The sequence below is a fragment of the Miniopterus natalensis genome, chromosome 14 (assembly GCF_054644295.1).
Source record: "Miniopterus natalensis isolate mMinNat1 chromosome 14, mMinNat1.hap1, whole genome shotgun sequence".
Taxonomy (NCBI): domain Eukaryota; kingdom Metazoa; phylum Chordata; class Mammalia; order Chiroptera; family Miniopteridae; genus Miniopterus; species Miniopterus natalensis.
Genome location: NC_142094.1, coordinates 38,808,854 through 38,830,366, shown reverse-complemented (window position 1 = coordinate 38,830,366; position 21,513 = coordinate 38,808,854). Strand labels below are relative to the sequence as shown.

At 36.5% G+C, this 21,513-nt stretch overlaps 2 protein-coding genes across 2 annotated transcripts in view; both read right to left on the bottom strand.

Moving 5' to 3' along the window:
• Positions 1 to 9,327, bottom strand: part of HELLS (helicase, lymphoid specific) — a 30,085-nt gene extending 20,758 nt beyond the window's left edge. The window contains exons 1-4 of the mRNA XM_016220801.2: positions 9,247 to 9,327; positions 8,690 to 8,811; positions 3,822 to 3,944; positions 1,391 to 1,447 (exon numbers count right to left, since the gene is read on the bottom strand). Coding sequence (XP_016076287.1) covers positions 1,391 to 1,447; positions 3,822 to 3,944; positions 8,690 to 8,811; positions 9,247 to 9,277 — 333 coding nt within the window. The 5' untranslated portion in view covers positions 9,278 to 9,327. The remainder of the gene's footprint in view (positions 1 to 1,390; positions 1,448 to 3,821; positions 3,945 to 8,689; positions 8,812 to 9,246) is intronic.
• Positions 9,328 to 15,295: 5,968 nt separating this feature from the next.
• The window catches only part of TBC1D12 (TBC1 domain family member 12), a 66,289-nt gene continuing 60,071 nt past the window's right edge, over positions 15,296 to 21,513 (bottom strand). The window contains exons 10-13 of the mRNA XM_087824460.1: positions 21,239 to 21,367; positions 20,566 to 20,675; positions 18,028 to 18,286; positions 15,296 to 17,129 (exon numbers count right to left, since the gene is read on the bottom strand). Coding sequence (XP_087680586.1) covers positions 17,061 to 17,129; positions 18,028 to 18,286; positions 20,566 to 20,675; positions 21,239 to 21,367 — 567 coding nt within the window. The 3' untranslated portion in view covers positions 15,296 to 17,060. The remainder of the gene's footprint in view (positions 17,130 to 18,027; positions 18,287 to 20,565; positions 20,676 to 21,238; positions 21,368 to 21,513) is intronic.

The window sequence follows — 21,513 nt, the reverse complement described above, 5'->3', positions numbered from 1 at the left end:
TAAAAACATATTATTTTAAATAAATAAAAAAATACCCTATCTATTTTGCCTATTGGCATTTTGATATTTCCTAATAAAAGCAGTTTAGTACAGGAGCTAAGTGTTGGGTCTGAAATTAATACTAGAATTATTATTTATTAGATATGTGATCTTCAGCAAGTTATCAATTCAACAGTTATGTTTTATAAAGTCACTGCAAATAAGGAGTTGGTGAACACTAAACCACTGCCTCTAGGAGAAATACAAGTTTAGAGCCTTCCTGCAAGGCTCTGGTTACATTTTCATCAATTGATGAAATACATAACCTTGTTTAATGAGTGTTGCTATTTTATCTTCAACATACATGTTGATTAACATTGAACTCAGGGCCAACAGCACGTAACTCCTGGAGTCACAACACAACCTTCTTGCATTAGAAACACCAGAAAGCACTGTGGCACAATGAGGCTAAGGGGACATTTTGAACTGCAAAATCAACAAAAATCACAGCATTAAATAGACCACAAAAAGAACACTTTTTACAGCATGACGGCTTAAATAAAGTAGATCACCGCTTTGTTTGACTTCAGCTGGGAACGTGTGTGTGGGGAGACTCAAAATTTTTGGCTGCTCTGCATGTGCACATGCTTGTGGGTATCCATAGAATCTGGGAATGAGGATGGACTCTTATCTCCTTGCATCAGCTTCTTTAAATGTAAAATGGGGACAATAACAGCACCTCTACAAAACAGCTGTTTTGAGAACTGAGAAAAAGCATGTGACTTAGAACAATACCTGATACATAACAAGTACTCAATAAATGCTGCCTTCATTATTCTTTTCACTAGCACAACTGTTCTTCATACAGTTCCCATCACTATGGCATTAAACAGCCTCATGTTAAAGCATAATCTTCAAAAAGATCACATCTAAAATTCAGTATATCCCTAAATGTGTGTTCTGCCATCTGAGGTGTTATTAGGAGATGAGTGTCTGCTCTAATTTTGGTCAAATTTATGCACAAGCTACAAATTTAGATTACTGTTATGGCTACAGGTTGACGTGGTGAGGATGAAGGCATGAAGAAGAGTAATCATTACAGGCTGGCCACTTATAAAATGCCTTGCAGTATAAAACATTTGCAGAGTTTTCCCAGATAAGTAAAATTTTGCATACATAAGATATAGTCTACAGAATAATAAACTGAAGTGGTCATATTTTTTGAATTCTCCTTCCATATCTAAAATACTGAGAAACAGTTTTACATGTTCCTATGCAGTTTGTAACAAAGACAGATTAACAGATAAAGGTTAAAAGTAAATATATGATCAATAAAGTTAATAGAATACAAAAGAATTTCTTCAGTATTTAAGGTAACATATACAATACATTCTAGCTTACTGTATATTACCATAGTAACTTTGGAAGATTCCTTTTTTCTCTCTAATTTCTCTTTCTTCTTCTGCTCCTGTAAAATAATTCTTCTTAGTGTCACAAATAGAAATGCAAAGTATAAACACATCTCAAATAACTTATGTTCAGAATAAAGAACTTCTAAAAATACATAAAATTTTTTATAAAAAGAACTTGCACTTCAAGACTTCACGGACCAGGGTACTCCTCCCTTAAGCAACTAAAATCCAGATAAAATATATTACACAATGGTTTTCAGACAACATACAGCAAAGGACAGTGAACACTGACAGAATGCAAACAAATGAGGTGACTTTTCTGATCGCACAGCTTACTGCCTGAAGGCAATTTCCAAGAGCAAATAATGGAGAACCCAAACAGAGCTCAACAGTCTACCTGAGTTGAGGAGACAAGAGTGCTAAATTTAGAGCTGCTAGCACACCTAGGGTCAAGTAACAAAGAGAAGAGCTGCAGACAAAGAAAGCTCTGAAAATCAGTAGTCAAGTTTTTGCTGAGTGTTGATCAGTATACAAACAAGCATAAGAAAACCAAGGCCACGAAAAGCCACTAGAAAGAAGCAGCTGGAACAATCCCCACATTGATGAGGGATTAGGAATAGTTCACATTCCTGTCAGCCAAAGTAAAAAGGCCTTCTAACACAGGATACCAAGATATGTTTTTCTATCTGTGTTTCATTTTACCATACAAAGGTTTAAAGGGGCTTCAGGCAAGGGGGAAAAACAAACAAACCTGCAAATGTAGCAAAAAAACTAGAACAAGGCAAAAGGGATCAGAAGTGCAAGGGCAGAGGTGTCAGGTAGCCAACTTTATTGAAAATTGTCAGGGAAGTCCTCACTGAGAAAACATTTAAGCCAAGACCTGAAGTGGCAGGTATCTAGAAGAGGGTTCCACACAGAAAACAGCCAGTGCAAAGGCCCAAAGGCAGGAAACACACCTGGAACAAGGCCTGAGAGGTAAAGCATGGACCATCATTATCAGAAACAATGTAAGCTAGAGAGCAGTTAAACATCATTAAAGAACTGTGTAGGGAAGGAAGTCCCGAAGAAAAAGAAATTCTTTACCCAATAAAGTTATCTTTCAAAAATGAAATCAAATGAAGACTTTTCCAGACATATAAAAGCTCAAAGAACATATCACCAACAGAAAATGCAAATTAATCTATAAGAACAGAAAGCAGGACCAATGGCTATCTCGAGAAGAAGATAAGTAGAGAGGGAAGACAGGAAATAAGGGATGGGAGAAAATTAAAAAGGGGCAGGAATTCAGCCATGAAAAAGAATAAAAGTCTGCCATTTGTGACAACATAAATGGACCTTGAGGGCATTATGCTAAGTAAAATAAGTCAGGCAGAGAAAGACAAACACCATATACGATCTCGCTTATGCGTGTAATCTTAAAAACAAAACAAAACCCCCAAAACAAAAACCCCACAAGCTTATAGATACAAAGAACAGATTGGTAGTTGAGGGAGAGGAGGAAATGGATGAATAAGGAAAAAAGGTATAAATTTCCAGTTATAAAATAAGCCATGGAGATGTACTGTACAGTATGAAGGCCATAGTTAATAATCCTGTACTGCATATGTGAAAGTTACTAGAAGAGTAAATCTCAAAAAGAAGAAAATTTTGTTAACTATGTATGGTGATGGATGTTAACTAAACTTACTGTGGTGTTCATTTTGCAATATATAAAATATCGAATCATTCTGCTGAAACTAATGTCAATTATACCTCAATTAAAAGGGGGACAGGCAGGAATTTTTTGAGTTGATGATTATGTTCATTATCTTGATTGTGACTTCATAGGTATATACATACATATGTCAAAACTTAGAAAATTGTACATTTTAAATGTGCACTTCTGTGATTGTCAATTATCTCAATAAAGCAATTTAAAAAAAAAAAAGACTGAGCAACATAAAATTCACCATTTCTAACATCCAAAAAACATCATTAGACAGGACAAGTCAGTCAGGTGAATAGAAAATAAATGGTGGTATATTCATATAATGGAATGCTTCTCAGGAATAAAAAGGATTACCTACTAAGCAAACACAACATAAGCGAATCTCAAAAATACAGAGCTAAATAAAGAAGCAAGACACAAAGAGTGCTTACCACATGACTCCATTTATAGGAAATTCTAGAAAAAGGGATACTAATCTATGATGACAGAAAACAGGATCAGTGGTGGCCAGCATAGGGATTACTAAAAAAGAGAACTTGGGGGAATGATGGAAATGTTCTTTATCTTGATCGTGCTGATGGTTACCCAAGTCTATATACTGGTCAAAAGTCATCAAATTATAAAATTAAAACATGTGCCTTTTATTGTATGTAATTTCTGTCTCAATAAAGCTAGTTTAAAAAAATTTAAGCTATTAGCTGTAATCAATCACATACACATACCTCTAATTGTTGCTGTTCCATTTTAGTCAATAAAAATTTAGAGTAGATATTGCTTTTTTCAAGTAAATGTTGAAGTCTACGGTACCGAATGTCCACAGATTCTCTATCCCAAGACATGTGAGCCTATCCAAAGAGAAGATTTCCATAATTATTAGTTTTTAGACATACATTGCTTTTTTGCAGAAGGTGTAATGAAACTGGCTTAACAAATGCTCTGTAGGTTTAATATAGTTCATGTAATTAATGAAAAAAATTTTATATTAAATTAGTTTACTAAATATACTTTATTTTCCAAACAAAAAACTAGAACAAATAGCTAAAAAAAAAATTATGATTCTTGGGTTCAACAAGCAATCTGGTAATACGCAGCTTGCATACCAAAATACTGAAAATTCAAACACCGGACATATAGTTACTGTCATCTACTTAGTTAAGGGTCCCCTTTTAAAATATTTGCAATTAAACTTAGACAGTAAATATTTAATTCAAGTTGAAGTTCAGTTTTTAAACAATCAAATGAAAAGAAAAATTATATATACCAGTTTTATTTCAAAGAACATTAGAATTAAAAAATGTCGTTGGTGAGGGAGTAAAATACCTGCTTTCAGAATTTTAAAACTGTGTTAAAATATTTCAACATGTTAAATCTATTGATTTCTTACAACCTTTTCTCTTTCCTCCAGCAGTATTGTTCCCCAGAGTCCTCCCCTTCTATTTTAGCTTTCTTTTACTTTATCTTTCACCTCTGTACAATTTCCAATTACAAAGCTCTGCTTTATAACTTTTCAAGTTTCTGCATATTATTTTCAAACACCTTATGAGTGATTTCTAAGCATCTACAATAGCGACCTCACAATGATAAAAGTTTAATATTTTAAAAGAACAATAGCACAGGGCACAAGATGAAAGACATAAAGGCATCAAACAGTAGAGTTCAGTGGCCCACAGGCTTTTTCTGTAAAGGGCCAAAGCATGAATAGTTAAAAATGATTATCATATGGTTTGTACTGCAAATACTCAATTCTGCCTTTTTGCATAAGAGCAGTCAAATACAATATGTAAACAAATGAACATAATTGTGTTCCAATAAAACTACTGAATTGACAGGCACAGGTAAAATCCAGTTCATAACTTGCCAACCCAGAATAATCTAAATTCAAAGTAATGCATTAAGTGGGCTGAAATGAATCAATTGAGAGTTGACTTCATCTACCAAAACCAAATATCTGCAAATCCTATCAAGCATCAATTTCATTCACTAGACAAAGAGTGTGTTTGTGGGTGTGAAAGAAGGGCCTAGGTAGCATAATCTAATTAAATTTAATTTAGTGGTTGAAGCCTGACCTTATAAATCAGGCACCATTGTATACTGGCTTTATTTTATAGATCTCTCTAGCTTTTCTTTCAAAATAAATTTCTTTTCACCCAGCCGGGCGTGGCTCAGCGGTTGAGTGTCGACCTAGGATCCAGGAGATCAGGGTTCGATTCCCGGTCAGGGCACATGCCTGGGTTGTGGGCTGCAGCCAATCAGTGACTCTCTCATCATTGATGTTTCATTGATGTTTCTATCTCTCTCTCTCCCTTCCTCTCTGAAATCAATAAAGATATATTAAAAAAAATAAATTTCTTTTCTAATGCAAAAGCAATGACAGTAAGGCACCTAAAAATAAAAATAACTAAAGTAATACATGTACATTACAGAAAAAATATTTAATAATCACCCATAATCTTACCCATGAAATTAATTTGTTAATATCTTATCAAACTCTATTTTTACTTCTTTTATAACAGCCTTTCTTTTACTATTACCACTATACTACTGTGATTACCATAATAAATGAGGTGGGTATTATAAATGGTGAGATGAAATTACTTTATAAAAATAAATTCTCAAATTTTTAACTTTATAAATTTGTTTAAAATTTTAGTTAAAATATTCTGGGCTTAATTTACATATATTTGTTACCTTAAATTTAAAGCTTTAAGATGTCACCATGAGCAACAATTTACAATTAATGTAATTAGAATATTATACCAATGGTTAACCTTTAAACCCAGTCTTATGTATTTCAAAATGATTTTGTAGTCAATCTTATCTATCATTACTCTTTTTTGACTTAACAACTTTATTATGCTATTGCAAGGTAAACTGGAGCTCCATCTGTGGGAAGCACTGAATGCCTGGCAGGGAGCGTATCTAGATGACCAGAGTGAAAGTGTATGCCAACAGAGACCAAGGGCATCAATTCTCTCTGTCTACCCCATGATCATTCCCAACACCAATCCCAGATTCTGGGTGTGGGAAGAGAGTTATATTTCAGTCTACACAATATAAACTATTTTCCTTTTACCTCTTCCAACTCTTACCTCTCCCCTCCCCCACTTCAGAAACATTAATGCTACTCTTAAGGATTTTAGACTAACAATGACTTCTTTTTAAAGGAAATGCAGGTGAAAAGTCAAAGAAAATAAGTGTAGCTCACAAATGTTAAAGTCATTGTCCAGGCTCTTCACAAACCTTAAAATCTCCTAAGGCAAAGTAAATGCTTCCCATTAAGACTTAAGCTGGCTCTTCCTCTCTTAAGTACATACTTCAAAATATATGCCCATAAATACTGTATTCTTGGAAAAGGAAAGAATTTTTCCTTTTGTATAATGAGCTTTTGGCCTTCAGACTTGTAGGTAGAGACTCATTCTTAGAACTTTCTCCATAATAACCCAGGAAGTAATTTATGAATGTCAAGTGCAAAAATTAATCAAGTTCTTTTAATACTTACATAAAAGTCAATGTAATAACAAGGGACCACAACAGGTTTTCAGCAAATAACACTCTTTTATTAGAAGGATTAAAAAGAGCTATATGCTTTATTCATGGAAGGACTAAAAGTGGATTAAAACTTGCTATTTTAATTGCCTGTTAAAAAAACAAACAAAAACTAGCTGTACCATACCTATCCCTCAACAAAAACAATTCCAAAAAATTTTAGGACTAATTGGAAAAAGTATGTTCAAAAGCTTAAAAATTTCACTGAAAGTAGAAGTCATTTGGATTCCTAGTTTCATCAGTTATGGTACTATAAATTTTGACAACCTTTTTCCAATGTGAAAATGTTTCTTCCCTCAAACTGTGTATTCTGGGAAGGTATTTTGATGGTACCTCACTTCTTTCTTCACATGGTATTTCCTTACCCAACAACCTTCATGGGTTATAAAACTGAAGATACACTACACAAAAATGAAGGCTCTTACAACCTCTGAAGTTGATACAATTCCAGACACTTGTCCCAGGGTTCCTCCTTTAAAATTCACCTGGTAAGTATATTTATTTAATTTATGTAATTTTATATATGTAATATATTACAAAATATTCTTTTACCAGACTTAGCAATTCAATAAATATTTAGTGACTGCTAGGTGCAGAGCCTACAAAAACAAAAGTTAAGTGATGTTCCCTCAATAAACAAAGTGAGAGTCAAGTAAGTAATGTGCAATAAACAAAGTACTATAGAAATTCAGAGAATGAGGAAAGGTGGTACAAAGTTAACCTCCCAATTCTATTAAAACCTGTTAACATATTACCTTAACTGATTATTATGATCAACTATGGACGATCACTAATAGTAGAACCTACATTACTGGCATCAACATACAGTATGGTGGTTAAAAAGTGTGACTTCTGGAACCTCACTGGCTACATTACAATCTTGACACTGCCATTTACTAGCTGTAGGGACCCAGGCAACTTCTAAGTGCCTCAGTTTCTTCATCTGTAAAATAAGGTGAAAACAGAACCTACTTCATAGAATACTTTAATAACAATCAATAGTTTATATTAGTAATTAAACTAGTAAGGTTAATAGCATTGTTTAATAACAATATCTACTTTATAGAATAACTGAGGACTCAATGGGTAAATGAATGTACAGCACTCAGAATGGTGCCTCACAACAAATGCTCATGAGGTGTTAATACTAACAAAAAAAAATCATTATTGTTGATATAAAATAACAGGGAGCCAGTTGAATCATTACTTGCCTTTGGTGCGCATTATTTCCCAATGTAGACGGTTATGTAATTACATGGAGTTAATTCAATACTAATGCATATTTTCTTAGAGGGCTATAGGGTTAAGGACAAGAACTCTGGAGACAAGCACAGTTTAAATCTGAGTTTATTAGCATGTGACCCCCAACTACCTCAGTTTTGTCTTATGTAAATGGAGATATCAAAACTACCTATATCGTCATAATATTGGGAGGGCTAAATGAATTATTACAAGAAAACCACTTAGTAGGCAGGAGGTTAAGAGCAGGTGGCTAGATATCATTCTTTTTCTTGCTTATGCAATAATTAAACAGCAGGTCTTTTTTACTGGAGTAAAATGTATTTTGGAATTCAGTTTTCAAGAGGTTAAAAATTATTTTAGTGATCTACAAAAATAGGTGCTCTGTGCATGAAAACCACAAGTAAAATAACTTATGAAAAAAGTACACCACATTTTTACCTAAAGAATCTTACTAAGCAGTAGCCCAAGAAAACAAAAAGCAAGTTGATCAATTAGGTGGAAAACAGCACTGACAGAATTCACTATCAAACTCTGGAAGAATTGTAATGGCTAACCAAGCAATTTTAAATGAGGCCACTTTAGAGGCCAAAACTACCTCTCATAGAAGCATCATTCAAAGCACGCGCAAAGGTTTCTCAAATACAACTGTAAACATACAAAGGATAAATAACAGAGCCATTTTAAAGTTTATGGGGGGGAGGAAAACAACGGACTAGAAAATAGAAGAACACAAACCACACCTCCGAGGAAGCATCAGGTTACTGCCGGCTTTAAGGACGATGAACTTGATTCGCAAACTTACCTTTTCTAGCATCTTCCGCTCTCTCTCGAGCCCGGCAGCCTCCAGCTGCTCCTCCTCGTCTAGCATGGCCGGGGTAATCAGGGCAGGCTCCGGCTGTTCCACCCTACCCGGGGCTCGCGACCCTGCAAGAGGGGAGAAGCCTTCCAAACTGCAGTTTTGAAAAAGCTACCAATTCCTCAACTCCCACATAAAAACCTCTCTCCCTCCCAGCTGCATTCGAGGGAAAAGCTGACGACCCATGGAGACGCCAAGCATCACCTCGGAAGAGACCTAATCCCTAAGCCTTCACAATGTCAACAAGTTGCCTGGACCCTAGTTTACCAATCGAGACGCTCTGGAAGATACAGCTCTCGCGTGTAAAGCCTCCTACACCGTGCAAACACGTGTATCATTCCGGGTACCCTCCCGTCTCTCCACAGCTTCTTGCTCCTCTTTTCCTCCTCAGTCTCTGCCCGGGGTCAGCTCTTCCCCCAAAGCCCGGCTGCCGCTTCCATGCTGCGGCCCCCTCCGGCCCCGACGCCGCCGCCCGTGCCCGGAGGAAGGTTTTTCTCACTCACCGTCGCTGCTCGCGGGCTGCTGCGCTGGCATGGCTGGTCACACGCTGAGAAACAGGGTCCCCTCCTCAAAGAACCTGAACGGCGCGCGCTGTCTCCTCACAGGCGCTGCTGGTCCCAGGCTTCCCGACAAATCCCGGCCAAAGAAAAAACGCGCGCTTCTCTTTCGCGGGGGAAACACCCTCCTCTCGCGATACTTCGTGCTCTCCGCCCCCTTCCCCGCCCCCTGCCCCGGCGGCGCGAGATTTGGCGCAGGAAACGCACCTGGGCGGTGGGTAGTGTTTACCTGGCCTCTGCCGCGGGAGCCCGCGGTTCACGGGCTCTGTGGTGCTGGGTGGCTCTGCCTGCCACGCAGCCAGTTTTCTCGCGTACTGGGTGACCCGTTAGCAGCGCTCTGAACTGTTTGCAAGGCACCTTCCCACACTGGCGGTGATTAAATCCCGCCCACCGACGATCCTTTCGGTCCCAAAGGTGTGAGTCCCCCGGGGAGGGTGTCAGAAACAAACACTGCCACGCTCGCCCGCCGTCCGCAGTGAGCATTCCCCGAAATGGCCCAGAAATGGGTTGTGAGTGGGATGGGAGAGAAAAATAGTAAGTTAAGATTATGGTCGAGTTCAAGGAAGTTGTTTCGGGATAAGGGAGACCTGAACGCAGTGGTAAGTCGAGCGCTGTGGCCAGTATAAAAGATGTAGTGATTCAGTAGACCAGTAATCGGAGTGGGCGCCTGCAGGGGCGCAGCCTGTCTCGTCCCGTTTTTCCAGCCGTCACGCCCCCTCCCCCCTTGTAGTCTGCATTCCCTTTCTACAAGTTCCCGTCTTTCCCCTCTACCTGCCTTCGAACTTACGGTATGCCTGCCATACCATTTCTGACTCCAACAACTTTAATAATTGTATTTGCACAAAGTTCAAGGATTTACAGTGCACAGCTATCATAGCCATCTTAAGCAACCTTCATAACACTCCAAGATTAGCAGAGATTATTTTTATTTCTACATTGTAGTGAAAAAAACTGATGCTCAAGAGAAAAATTGGCTTGCCCAGAAACCAGTCACGTTTTGATAAAACAGGAGTCGAACCCAGTCTTCTGACCCCTACTTCAGTATTTTTGAAAATGTTTTATTGAATTTATTGGGATGACACTGGTTAATACAATTGTTTCAAGTGTACAGTTCTGTAATATGTCATTGTTCACCATCCAAAGTTGTCTCTTTCCCCTAGTTTAGTATTAAGATAAAATGTAGCCTTAATAATTACTTAAATCGTACCTCTTTCTAATAAAAAACAATAGCTATCAGTCTCTGGGCAAGTGCCCTGACTGGGAATCAAATTCCCCACCCCCTTTTGGTGCATAGAGGGAGCTCCAAACAACTGAGCCATACCTGCCAGGGCTACATAAGATTTTTGACCTTCACCAAACTATCCTCCCAAAATCTCATCCTCCCTGACTTTTTAAACACTGCCTTTTATGTCTTCCTCTTCTAAAATCCCTTTCATATTAACGGCTTCATCATTCATCCCATTATAGAAGTGGGGAAAAAAATCCAAAAAACCCCTGAAAAAATGACTGCTCCTTCTTGCTTAAACTAGACGACCCTACATTCTGCCTACCTCAAACTAAACAGTATTTAAAAGTCAGAACTCTCCTCTCGATTCCCAAAACCAAATTTACAAAGCTACCTGCAGCTAAACACCTTTTCCACTTTCCCTCCAGATATGCTCTGGATCCACCTCCCTGCGTCCTGTTCAGGATTCTTAGATTACATAATATCCCATTCTCTCTCTCAGCCTTTTCTGAATCCTTTCCATTCACATTTAAATACTCAAAACTCTCTCATCTTAAAAAAAGTTAAGAGGCAACCTCCTTTATTCCCACCATTTACTATCTGCTCGTTTCCCTTTTACAGCTAACTTTAGAATTATCGACATTAACAATCTTTAATTTTCCTGCCTCCCACTGATTCTTCAACCACTTGTCTGGCTACCCCACTCAACACACATCAAGGTCAATAAGGAAGTCAGTGATCTACATGACGCTAAGTTTAGTGGGCATCTCTTAGTCCTCATGTCAACCTCATTGCCACATAGCACTATCAACCACTCCTTTAGGGTTGATCCTTGTCCCTTGTTTCTTTCTGACCCTACATTCTCCTGACATTCCCATTTCATTCTCTTCTACCCAACCTTTAAATGTTCAAGTTGTTTCTAGCCAAGTGCATAATCTAATAGGAAGGAGAGTTCACTGAGGAATGGCCAAAATAAAAACAACCTATTCATCCATATCCATCATGGGTAGTGCCCAGCACTATTTTGGGCACTAGCAAGTCAGTGGTTAAAAATATATATATACTGTTTCTGACCTCAGAGTTTACACTGTAGTGGAAATAATAGACTAATACCTATAGAAAACAATGTCAGCTAGTGACTGTTACTGGACAGGGGACCTGGCCCTGTGTGGGTCTTCCTAGGGCCAGTAGGTAGTGAGTGGATTCTTGACTTCGTGTAGGAAAATTTTCAAAACACAAGTCCAGGTGATTATGAGGGTACATTTATTAAAACTGGGGACAGTAAAACAAGGGCAGGCTTAGCATAGAAAAAGCCACAGGAGAGCTCTTAGGCTGGGCTGCCTTAGCTCTCTGGGAAGTTGGAGAAAAGTGGGCCTTGGAGACAGGTTCAGGGGATTGGCCTGGAATGAGCTGCTGCTGCCCACTGTCCCCTGGCTGCAAGACTCATGGGGACTCTTAGAGTTTAGGAGATGCGTGCCTATGAGGGAAGAAGAAAGGGAAGAGGGGAAAGGGAATGGTGAAGGCTGCTCTCCAGAGGGAGAGCACATGCTGGGTCCTTTGTCTTGAGGCTTTTCTCTCTTTTGTAGGTGGGAATATTTAGGAGAGGTCTCAGGGAAGGGTTTCAGCAGGATATTCATCAGTTCTCCTGGTGTGTTCTTTCAGGGTCATGGTCTCTACTGATTGGTTGGCACCAGGGCCAGGGGTCATTAGTCACTGCAGCTGGGTGTGGCATTGCCCACCTGATTCTGCTGCTTTTCTGAGCGTGGAGCTGAAATAGAACTGAGGCCTACATGTTTTCCCTAGGGAGGTGACCTTCTGTGTCTGGCTGTGAATTGCTCAGCCACTTTGTTCAGCTATTTGTCCCAGTTTCCCTGTTCCACTAGTCCTGGCTTACTGGCCTGTCTCAGCAGTGTAAGGAAATAGGAAGCAGAGTAAGGTCATGAGAATGATAGATGTATATTTACAGAAAACTTGACTCTGGCCCGGCCGGGCGTGGCTCAGCGGTTGAGCGTCGACCTAGGATCCAGGTGATCGGGGTTCGATTCCCGGTCAGGGCACATGCCCGGGTTGCGGGCTGCAGCCAATCAATGACTCTCTCATCATTGATGTTTCCAGCTCTCTCTCCCTCTCCTTTCCTCTCTGAAATCAATAAAGATATTAAAAAAAAACACACACAAACAAACAGAAAACTTGACTCTGAGGAAGTGACATTAAGCAGGGACCTGAACGAAAGAGAATCTATGCCATACAAAGACCTGAGCAAAGAACATTTCCAAGGAAATAGCAAGAGTAAAAGCCCTTAGGTAGTAGATAGGAGGTTAGCAGGTGGAGAAATGACAAGAAGTCAATTAGGCCTACATCTGAGTAGTTGGAATTGTAGAGACAGGCAGAGGCCAGAACAGACAGACCTTGCAGAGCAAAGAGTGGATTTTTGTTATGAGGAATGCCACTAGAAGATCTTGAGCAAGTAAATTATAGGACTTTTGATCTTTTAAAAGATCATAAAACATGTCTAAAGTTTGATGAGTGGCTTTAAAAATTGAATCATAAGAAATATTACAACAAAGTAATGAGAAATTACCTTATTGCAGCACAATTTATTTAAAAATCACTTAGTATTAAGAGTAGAACAAACACTTTCAAACACTTTCCAGTTTACCTTCTCAAGTTAAAGTCTAAACACAGGATTAAAAGCCTTTTACAATCTACAAAGGTTTTAATCAAGTAAATACTTCCCTTTCAAAGTTTCTTAAGAATATAGATGCTAAAATTAAAAGCCGTGGAGGATTTAGGTGATAATCAAAATACATCATCTATTTACAATACTGATTATCAATACTGCCTAGACCAGAAAATTTAAAGTTTTACTTTCTTTTATAATACCATTGTGCGTAGTATTACGCCTAAAGATGAAAAATGAGAACAAACGTATATATACCACTGTTAATTTTATATAAAGTCTATAGCACTCATATTATTACAAAAGTGATTTTCCAAGTACATTGCAATAGAACAAAAGTCATTTTACCTTAAATAAAATCATGAAAGTACTTTTTACTTAAATGTTCACCAAATGAAACACTTTTGCAATGCAATTTCTAAAAAAGGCAAATTTCCTTCCTGGTGTTTATTAGGAAATAAACCCAACCCACATAGTAAAACCTCATTAATTGGAACCAATGGAAGATCAATATGAATTGCATAATGTTTAGAAAGAGATGCAATTTTGCTGACTTCCCAAGCCTGGTAACTTTATTTAGCCTTTTAAAATATTAAAGTCAGTGCTTGTCACATAATCAGAGCTTAACAAATGTTCCTGCATTCCTCAAAGTGCCAAGTAATTAACTTCCATTGCAATTACACTGTTAGTAAGCAACCAATATTAAAGGCTTGGGCTTTTGCCCTGCCAGGTGGCTTAGTTGGTTGGCATGTCATCCTGTACACCAAAAAGGTGGCAGGTTCAATTCCTGGTCAGGATACATACTTGGGTTGCGGGTTTGATCCCCAGTCAGAATGCTCACAGAGGCAGCTGATGGATATTTCTCTCTCACATCAATGTTTTTCTCTCCTCTCTCTCTAAAAGTCAATGGGCATATATCCTTGGGTGAGGATTTAAAAAAAAAAAAATATATATATATATATATATATATATATATATGGCTAAGGCTTTTTTCTCTCTCTCAAGTGGCTAGTTTCTCTGAAATCTTTTTTAAAACTATTTAATTTTTGTTTTTACATGTTATAAAGAAGTGAAGTTCTAATTAATGAAGTTTTACTACATTTGGGAATTCACATTTTGGGTACTGCTTTGACATCAAAATAATAGGAATTCAAAACAAAAATCAATTTTCCCCCAGAAGCAAGACTTTGTTTTCTGACACTATGTCAACTAATCATGGCAAATTCAAATCTAATTTTCCAATGGTACTTCACATATTTTTTTGCCTCTTTTATACCAATCTCTGTTTGAATATACTCATGGAATACAAAATAATTTTCTTATCCAAAATAGGATATGAAAAAGCAAAATAAACAATATGGCATTATGAAGTACGATCAATTATTCCATGATTATATGATTTAGAATTATACCCTCCAACAATGTACTCTAAAAAGTTGACTTTTATACATAAAAATAGCATCAATTCCTAAGTTACAATGAAAGCTATTATCTTGATGTCAGGGGCTTTGAAAATCTCAATGCACTTTTGCAAATGCTACCTAACTCAAACCATTAACATTATATGAAAATCATCAATGCAACAGAAATCAGCAAAAACTATGACTATGTTCTGTGACTTCTGAACACTATGCCAGTTACTGGAATCTTGTAGTAGCACTAAAATAACACAACACAGACCTGAGCTAAAAGGACAATGAAGGAGAAATAAATATATATATTGATTAAGTAGAATGTGTGTGTGTGTGTGTGTGTGTGTGTGTGTGTGTATGTTAGACAAAATGAAATACCATATTAAATTTCACATTATCTTGAGGCCTGTAGGAAGAGTTATTTTTTAATTGAATATTTACTTTAACCAAAAGGAAAACTGTCGTATACTAAGTGAATAGCCCCATACTGTTTGGGAGGTTCAAGGAAAGATACAGTACAATATTTTAGCTGCCAGTACTGTCAGTCTCAAGAGGCTGAAGGCCTAGTACATCCCTTGGAAGAGAAATTTGGCAAGAAAAGTTTCCAGTTTTTTCTCCAAATGTGGTTAAATAAACCAGATATCCCCAAAGTAATGAAGACTCATTTCAAGTAATTACTCTGCTTACAAGTTTTATTTACACAGTAATTGTTAATAGTGGTTTTTAGTGAATTCCTTGTATTTACATTTTATATACACATTTATACTTGAAAGGTAAACTATACAATAAAAAAAATAAGACAAAGAATTACAGTAACGTAGGTCCAACTCAGGAAAGAAATGCACAAAAGGAAGATTAAACTCAGGCAGGTAGTATAACCTCAATGAGATTACTGCCAGGGCTTACATTCCCTCTATCAGGGTCACCAATGTGAAGGAAGTAGTTACCAGAGTCAGAATGTTATTGTAAAACCTATAAGACCCTGGGTACTCCCTCAATATTTTATTACACTACTAGTTTCCACTAAGCAAGCTCCTATGACAGGAGTTAATTTCTGAGGGTTCCACTAGTGGTCCCTAGGCTAGAATGACCCATGGGGTAAAAATATATGGGCACATCTGGTCCCATACTCCTAAAGAGGCAGTCACTACACTAACAAGGTTCTTAGGCTTGTTAGTTTGAAGACAATATACCACTAACAGAAATAGTGTGCTTAAGTGTTGTTTCAAACCAAACTGCAACATAAAAGCACACTACAAATCTAATTACTAACCGAACAGCATGTTATATAGCTATCACTCATAATATTCAAGTGATTTATTTTAGGTTAAGAATTAAACACATTATAATAAATTTAATGTCAATTTATCAATAATTAATAATTTCTTTATCCACTATACCATCAAAGTTAGACTCATTAGAAAACTGTTTATCTTTTTCTTTTACTCTTATTTCCTTTGATTAAAAAATTATGCACAGTATTTTACAAGTCATGGACTTGGCTACATATTAAGATTTCAAATTTCAAACTGAAATTAACAAATTTTACTTCTACAAACAGTGAAGGAATTTTAACTAAAAAATCTCAAGTCTTGCTAAGAACTGTTAGAATTCATACTTTTTACTCTTACCAGTGAAAAACCTCATTCATATTTATGGACTTACTTCCCAAATCAAGTCTTCAGTCCATTAAAGTGCAAAAAACTTTCCTTCTATCAGTTAGCTTTCTTAAATTACTCGATGAACCATTTTTTAAACTAGATACAGAAAGGCTAAACCACTTTGAGTAACAGGAATTCCTTAAGGGAAAAAAAAAAAAATTCCCTTTAGAAACAAATAGACATGATACAGTGGAAAAACACCTAAACAAATGCAAATCAATTTCTGAAGTATTTCCAATTCCCAGACAACCAAGATTTGCCTCAACCTGTGAATGAAGATAAACAACTTTAGTAACTTAAATAATTTACAACCAAAGTTGCTTATCCTTGGTCTATAATATCTTCAAAAGGTCAGAACTAGAGATCTGTACTAAGGTGTTTATTTGAAATAGTATTTTGGAAGTTAAAGTAGTATTAAACAATCCTGCTCTGACCTCCAAAGTGCCTTTATGGTACCTGTTAAAAAAGAAAAGATGTAAAAATTTGAAGTATCTCCAAAGCTGTTAAAAAATTTTATTGCATTACTGTTCGCTCCAATTCATGGAGTACGAACTAGCCATTTAAACTTTTTCTTTTGTAAAATGACTCTCCCTACAAAATACTTTTTATTTTATTAATACTGTCAATAGGTTACTTATTTCATTTACTTCAGCCATGGAATTCAAAATCAGCAGTTTTCCATGTCTTGATTCTTTAGGTTTCTCTATCCTTTTTACATAGAAAACAAAAAACTTTTATCAAAGACCATATTTATATTCCAATTAGTCTGTTAATTTTGAAGATTAGCTTTTCAGAGCAGGACTGTTATTCTTCTCTCCTTCTTTAATATCCTTCATTACAGATGCAAAGACCTGAAATTATACAGAGAAAAGATTAATCCTCAGAAAACTACCATGTAGATTTAGGAGATTTAAATAACTATAGCTTATTAACATGAAAAAGCTCTAGTATACTTATACGTTAACTCTGTCCCCTGAGTTAAGATTGAGACTGCCATTCTCAAATCCTTTTGTTTCAATGCAATTTTATGATATATAGTTTTCATCACTTGTTAAATACAGGGTGGGGCAAAAGTAGGGTTATAGTTGTTCATATGGAAAATAATACAATAATTAATAATAAAACAAGAATCAACTCTGTGTTTCGTGTACTCACAGCTATAAACATGCTTTTGCGCCACCCTGTATTCTTAAAATACTATTTGGTAATAGAACATTTTCTGGATCAATATTCTTACATTTCATTTTCATAAGCAGTAAAACTGTGAACTTATTTATAATGCCTATTGTCTATCATTCACAGAGCAAAAGATAATGCTATCTTTTATGCCACTTAACTTAGACTGCCAATGTTTGCTTCCCTAACAAGACTAAGCATCTAAAAAGTCAGGATCATACATTATTTTCTTTCTATTGCAAATCCTTAGTACACAGCATGTTTTTAATACAATTGCTGCCTATTTGAAATACCAAAGCAATAATAAATTTGCTTTGTCAAAGCCATGACTATTGTAGGTTGTACTTCACTAAATTCATAAAATATTACTGAACTACAGAAAAATAAATCCATAGCTTTGGAGAGGTGAAAGAGAAGCAATCTGTTTTCAACTCTTGCTCTTTCAAAGTCAAGAATTATTTTTAAAAGATTTTTTAAAAAGTTAAGCACTAACATTTGAGAAATACATAATTTTTTTTATAAGTCAACTGATTGTTTTAACAATCTATAAGAATTAGGAAAATGTCACTCTACCTGAGTCCATTTTTTGGTGCTATTCTGCATCTGAATTGCTGCAATACAGCTGAACAGCTTTTCTGATGTAATATCTTCTGGTAATTTAGTTAGAAACTGTGCTATATGAATAAAATCCATCTGCAGGAGAATATCTTCATATAATCGGAGGATCCCTAATCCAGTCCTAAATAAAAATTCCTCCCCATCTCTGCAAAATACATCCCAGACTCGACATGCCAAATCAAGTGGTAGTGATTTGCTATATAGGGTGAAGATCCTAAAATTAGGGGGGGAAAACAGTCATTGAAATTTTTCATTTATTCATTCATTCACTCATTAAACATCTTTATATAAAAAGAACAGTAATTAATTAGGGATAAAAGGCAAATAAAATATGGCTCTTTCCCTCATAGAGCTTGAGTAATACAAAATTAAGTAATAAGTAAGTAAATTATGTGGATTTACAACCTTATGTAGAGACATGGCCCAGTACAGACCAGAGTGGCAGAACAGCCTAGTTGTTAAGGGTATGGCTCTGAAACTAGAATGCCTGAGTCTGAATCTTAGATATGCAACTTATTAGTTGTGTTACTTTGAGCAAGATTATTTATTCTTGTTGTGCCTCAGTTTCCTCAATAATCAAAAGAGAATGCTACCTACCTCTTAGGATTGTTTTGAAAATTAAAGGGGTTAATGTACAGTGTTTTCATAACAGTGACTGGCACATAAGAAATACTCAGTAAAAGCTGTTGTTATATAAGAGACCCAAGTATCATCTTTTTGTAACCTAAATCTAAAATTACAAAGTCTTGCTTCTTTTCTCTTCTCCTTCCACAAACATCCAGGTTTTTCCCCTCCTCCCTTAACCAAACTTTACTTACTACTTCTTTTGGAGCATGGATATGCTCCCAACACAATCACCAAGATGTTTTTTCACATCCTTGCTGACAATGATCATGTAATTCATTATCTGGTGGTGCTTTGGGTGGCATTCTGGTTGGGGAAGTAGGGAGAATAGGTACTAGAGAACTTCTTAAAGTTGCTTTGGCAGAGAAAGTACACAGTTTTTACACAGACTGTGTTTCTTTGAGGTTAGGGCTAATGAAACTTGAGAAAGGGAACTAAAAACTCTCCAACCAAAGAAAAAAACCCACTCTTTAGCAAGACCACTTTTTTATTCCTCTGTTTTCCTGCACAGTTGATTCTGGGATTTGTATGTAATAAGTTCAACACAGGCAGTGAAACAAAAATCCATGTCTACTTCTTAAAGTAGAAACACATATTTAATTGCATAACAAAAAGAATACTCTTGGTGGTACAGAGAATACTAAGTCACTATTCAAAATGAGAAAGGGTACGAATAGTGCCTGGGCCATTTTTATTTTTTTTTAATATCTCTTTATTGATTTCAGGGAGAGGGAGAGAGAGAGATAGAAACATCAACGATAAGAGAGTCATTGATTGGCTGCAGCCCGCAACTGGGCATGTGCCCTGACCGGGAATCAAACCCCAATCTCCTGGATCCTAGGTCGATGCTCAACTGCTGAGCCACGCCCGGCTGGGCATGGGCCATTTCTAGTCTATAGTACTCCCTCATTAACAGTTCCATCCTGCTCCTGATATCAGTTGTGAGCCTGATGTGCCTCTTGTTCACAGTCTTCAAGACTGACAACTGAGTTATTTTTTTCCCCCCCTCTTTAAAGATTTGGTATTTGATCTTGGCCCTCTGGGTGCCATGATATAATAGTACCCATTGCCTTTGGCTTTCCCAGAGGAACTCTAATGTTCCTAGTGGGAATGAAAGAGAATACACTGAAAAATAACTTGTTTTTTAAAAAAGCCTAAATAAAAGAAGCCCAAACAACTGGGAAGATACCATATTTGTTCAATGCTGTTATTTCTTTTTCTATATTAGAAATTATCATTTACATGAAACCCACTGATTTCAAACGATTAGGATTTAAGGTTTAAATGTTTCATACATACTCTTAACCTATGCTAAGAGCAATTCCCCCACCTCTTTGACAAAATTCACTTGCCATTCTATAACCAACTGGCTCACCAGAGTCTTAGGCAAACCCTCCAAGTTAAAACAGAAGAGCTGGAATTGTAAAATTGAAAAAAGACATCAGCACCTAAATAAGACATCAATCCTCTGTCACAAAGCTGGACAAAGCCTTGAAAAAAACTATCATAACTATCATAAGCCCTTGTGTGTTAACTAAATAAAGGTATAGCAACTAACTCTGAAAGCTTAGTATGTACTAGGCATTGCATGAGATAATACATGTAAAATACCCTCACTGCTACTCAAAATATAATATTATTCCCACTTTATAGATAAGAAACTAAAACACAAACTGAGCGATTCTGATTTCAACCTGAGTCCATACTCTTAATCAAATACCTCCCCACAAAAATGTGAGTTTCTCTGTTCGTAAAGGGTTTTTTATATGCATGATCTGTGCATGAGATTTACTCTAGTTCCTAAAACATACAAAAAGTTATACTTTGTTTCCTTTTAATTATATTTTATGTACATAAGTTATCACTTACCAGTCTATCAAGTATATGTCTGGTGTAAGACTATAAGATTTGAAATGAAGAAATAGTTTGGAGAGATTTTCTTCAAAAAATACTTCAAATGTTGCAAAATATTTCAACATCTAAAAATGGAAATATCAATGAAATTATTAAAGAGTACGCTATAGAAATAGAGAAATTAAATCCTCAATCATAAGTTAACAGAAAATCTTGCTTAGCACCTCTGAGCAAGCATTCATAAAACTGTACTTCAATGAAAAGTTTCTTTTATATCATCCTTTTTTCTTTTATTAAATTTATTGGGGTGACAGTGGTTAATGGGATCATACAGGTTTTAGGTATGGGTTGCTATGTTACAAGATCTGTATACTGCACTGTGTGTACACCACCCAAAGTCAAATAATTTTCTGTCACCATATATTAGGCCTCCTTCACTGCTCCCCACCCCCTTCCCTCTGGCAACCACCACAGTGCTGTTTGTGTCCCCAAGTTTCAGTTTTATATCCCACGTATGAGTGAAATCATGTTTCTTAGCTTTTTCTGTTTGACTTACTTCATTTGGCATAAGAAAAGTTTATTTTAGACCAGATTACTTTTGTTTTCTATTGTTTTCACTCTAAAAGGGCATTCAGACTACTGAAACGGACAGTCAACAAAAAACATGATTCATTCCCAATGTCCATACCATGCTGTGATCCACACGGAAGAAGGCCAACTGGCATGGCTTATTCAGGAGATTTGCAAACGCAATGAAGGCATCTGCCTCTTCCAAATTGAGAATGAGAACTGCTGCTATGAAGGACATCCCTTGGACCTTCAAAGGGAAAGGAAATTAATCAAAATGGATTTATAATAATAATTCTATAGAGTTTATTTTATTGCATTCCTAAAAAATTACAAAGTGATATTACAAGGTAAAATTAACCAAGATTTCTTCCCCCGCCCCCCAACAAAGGTATA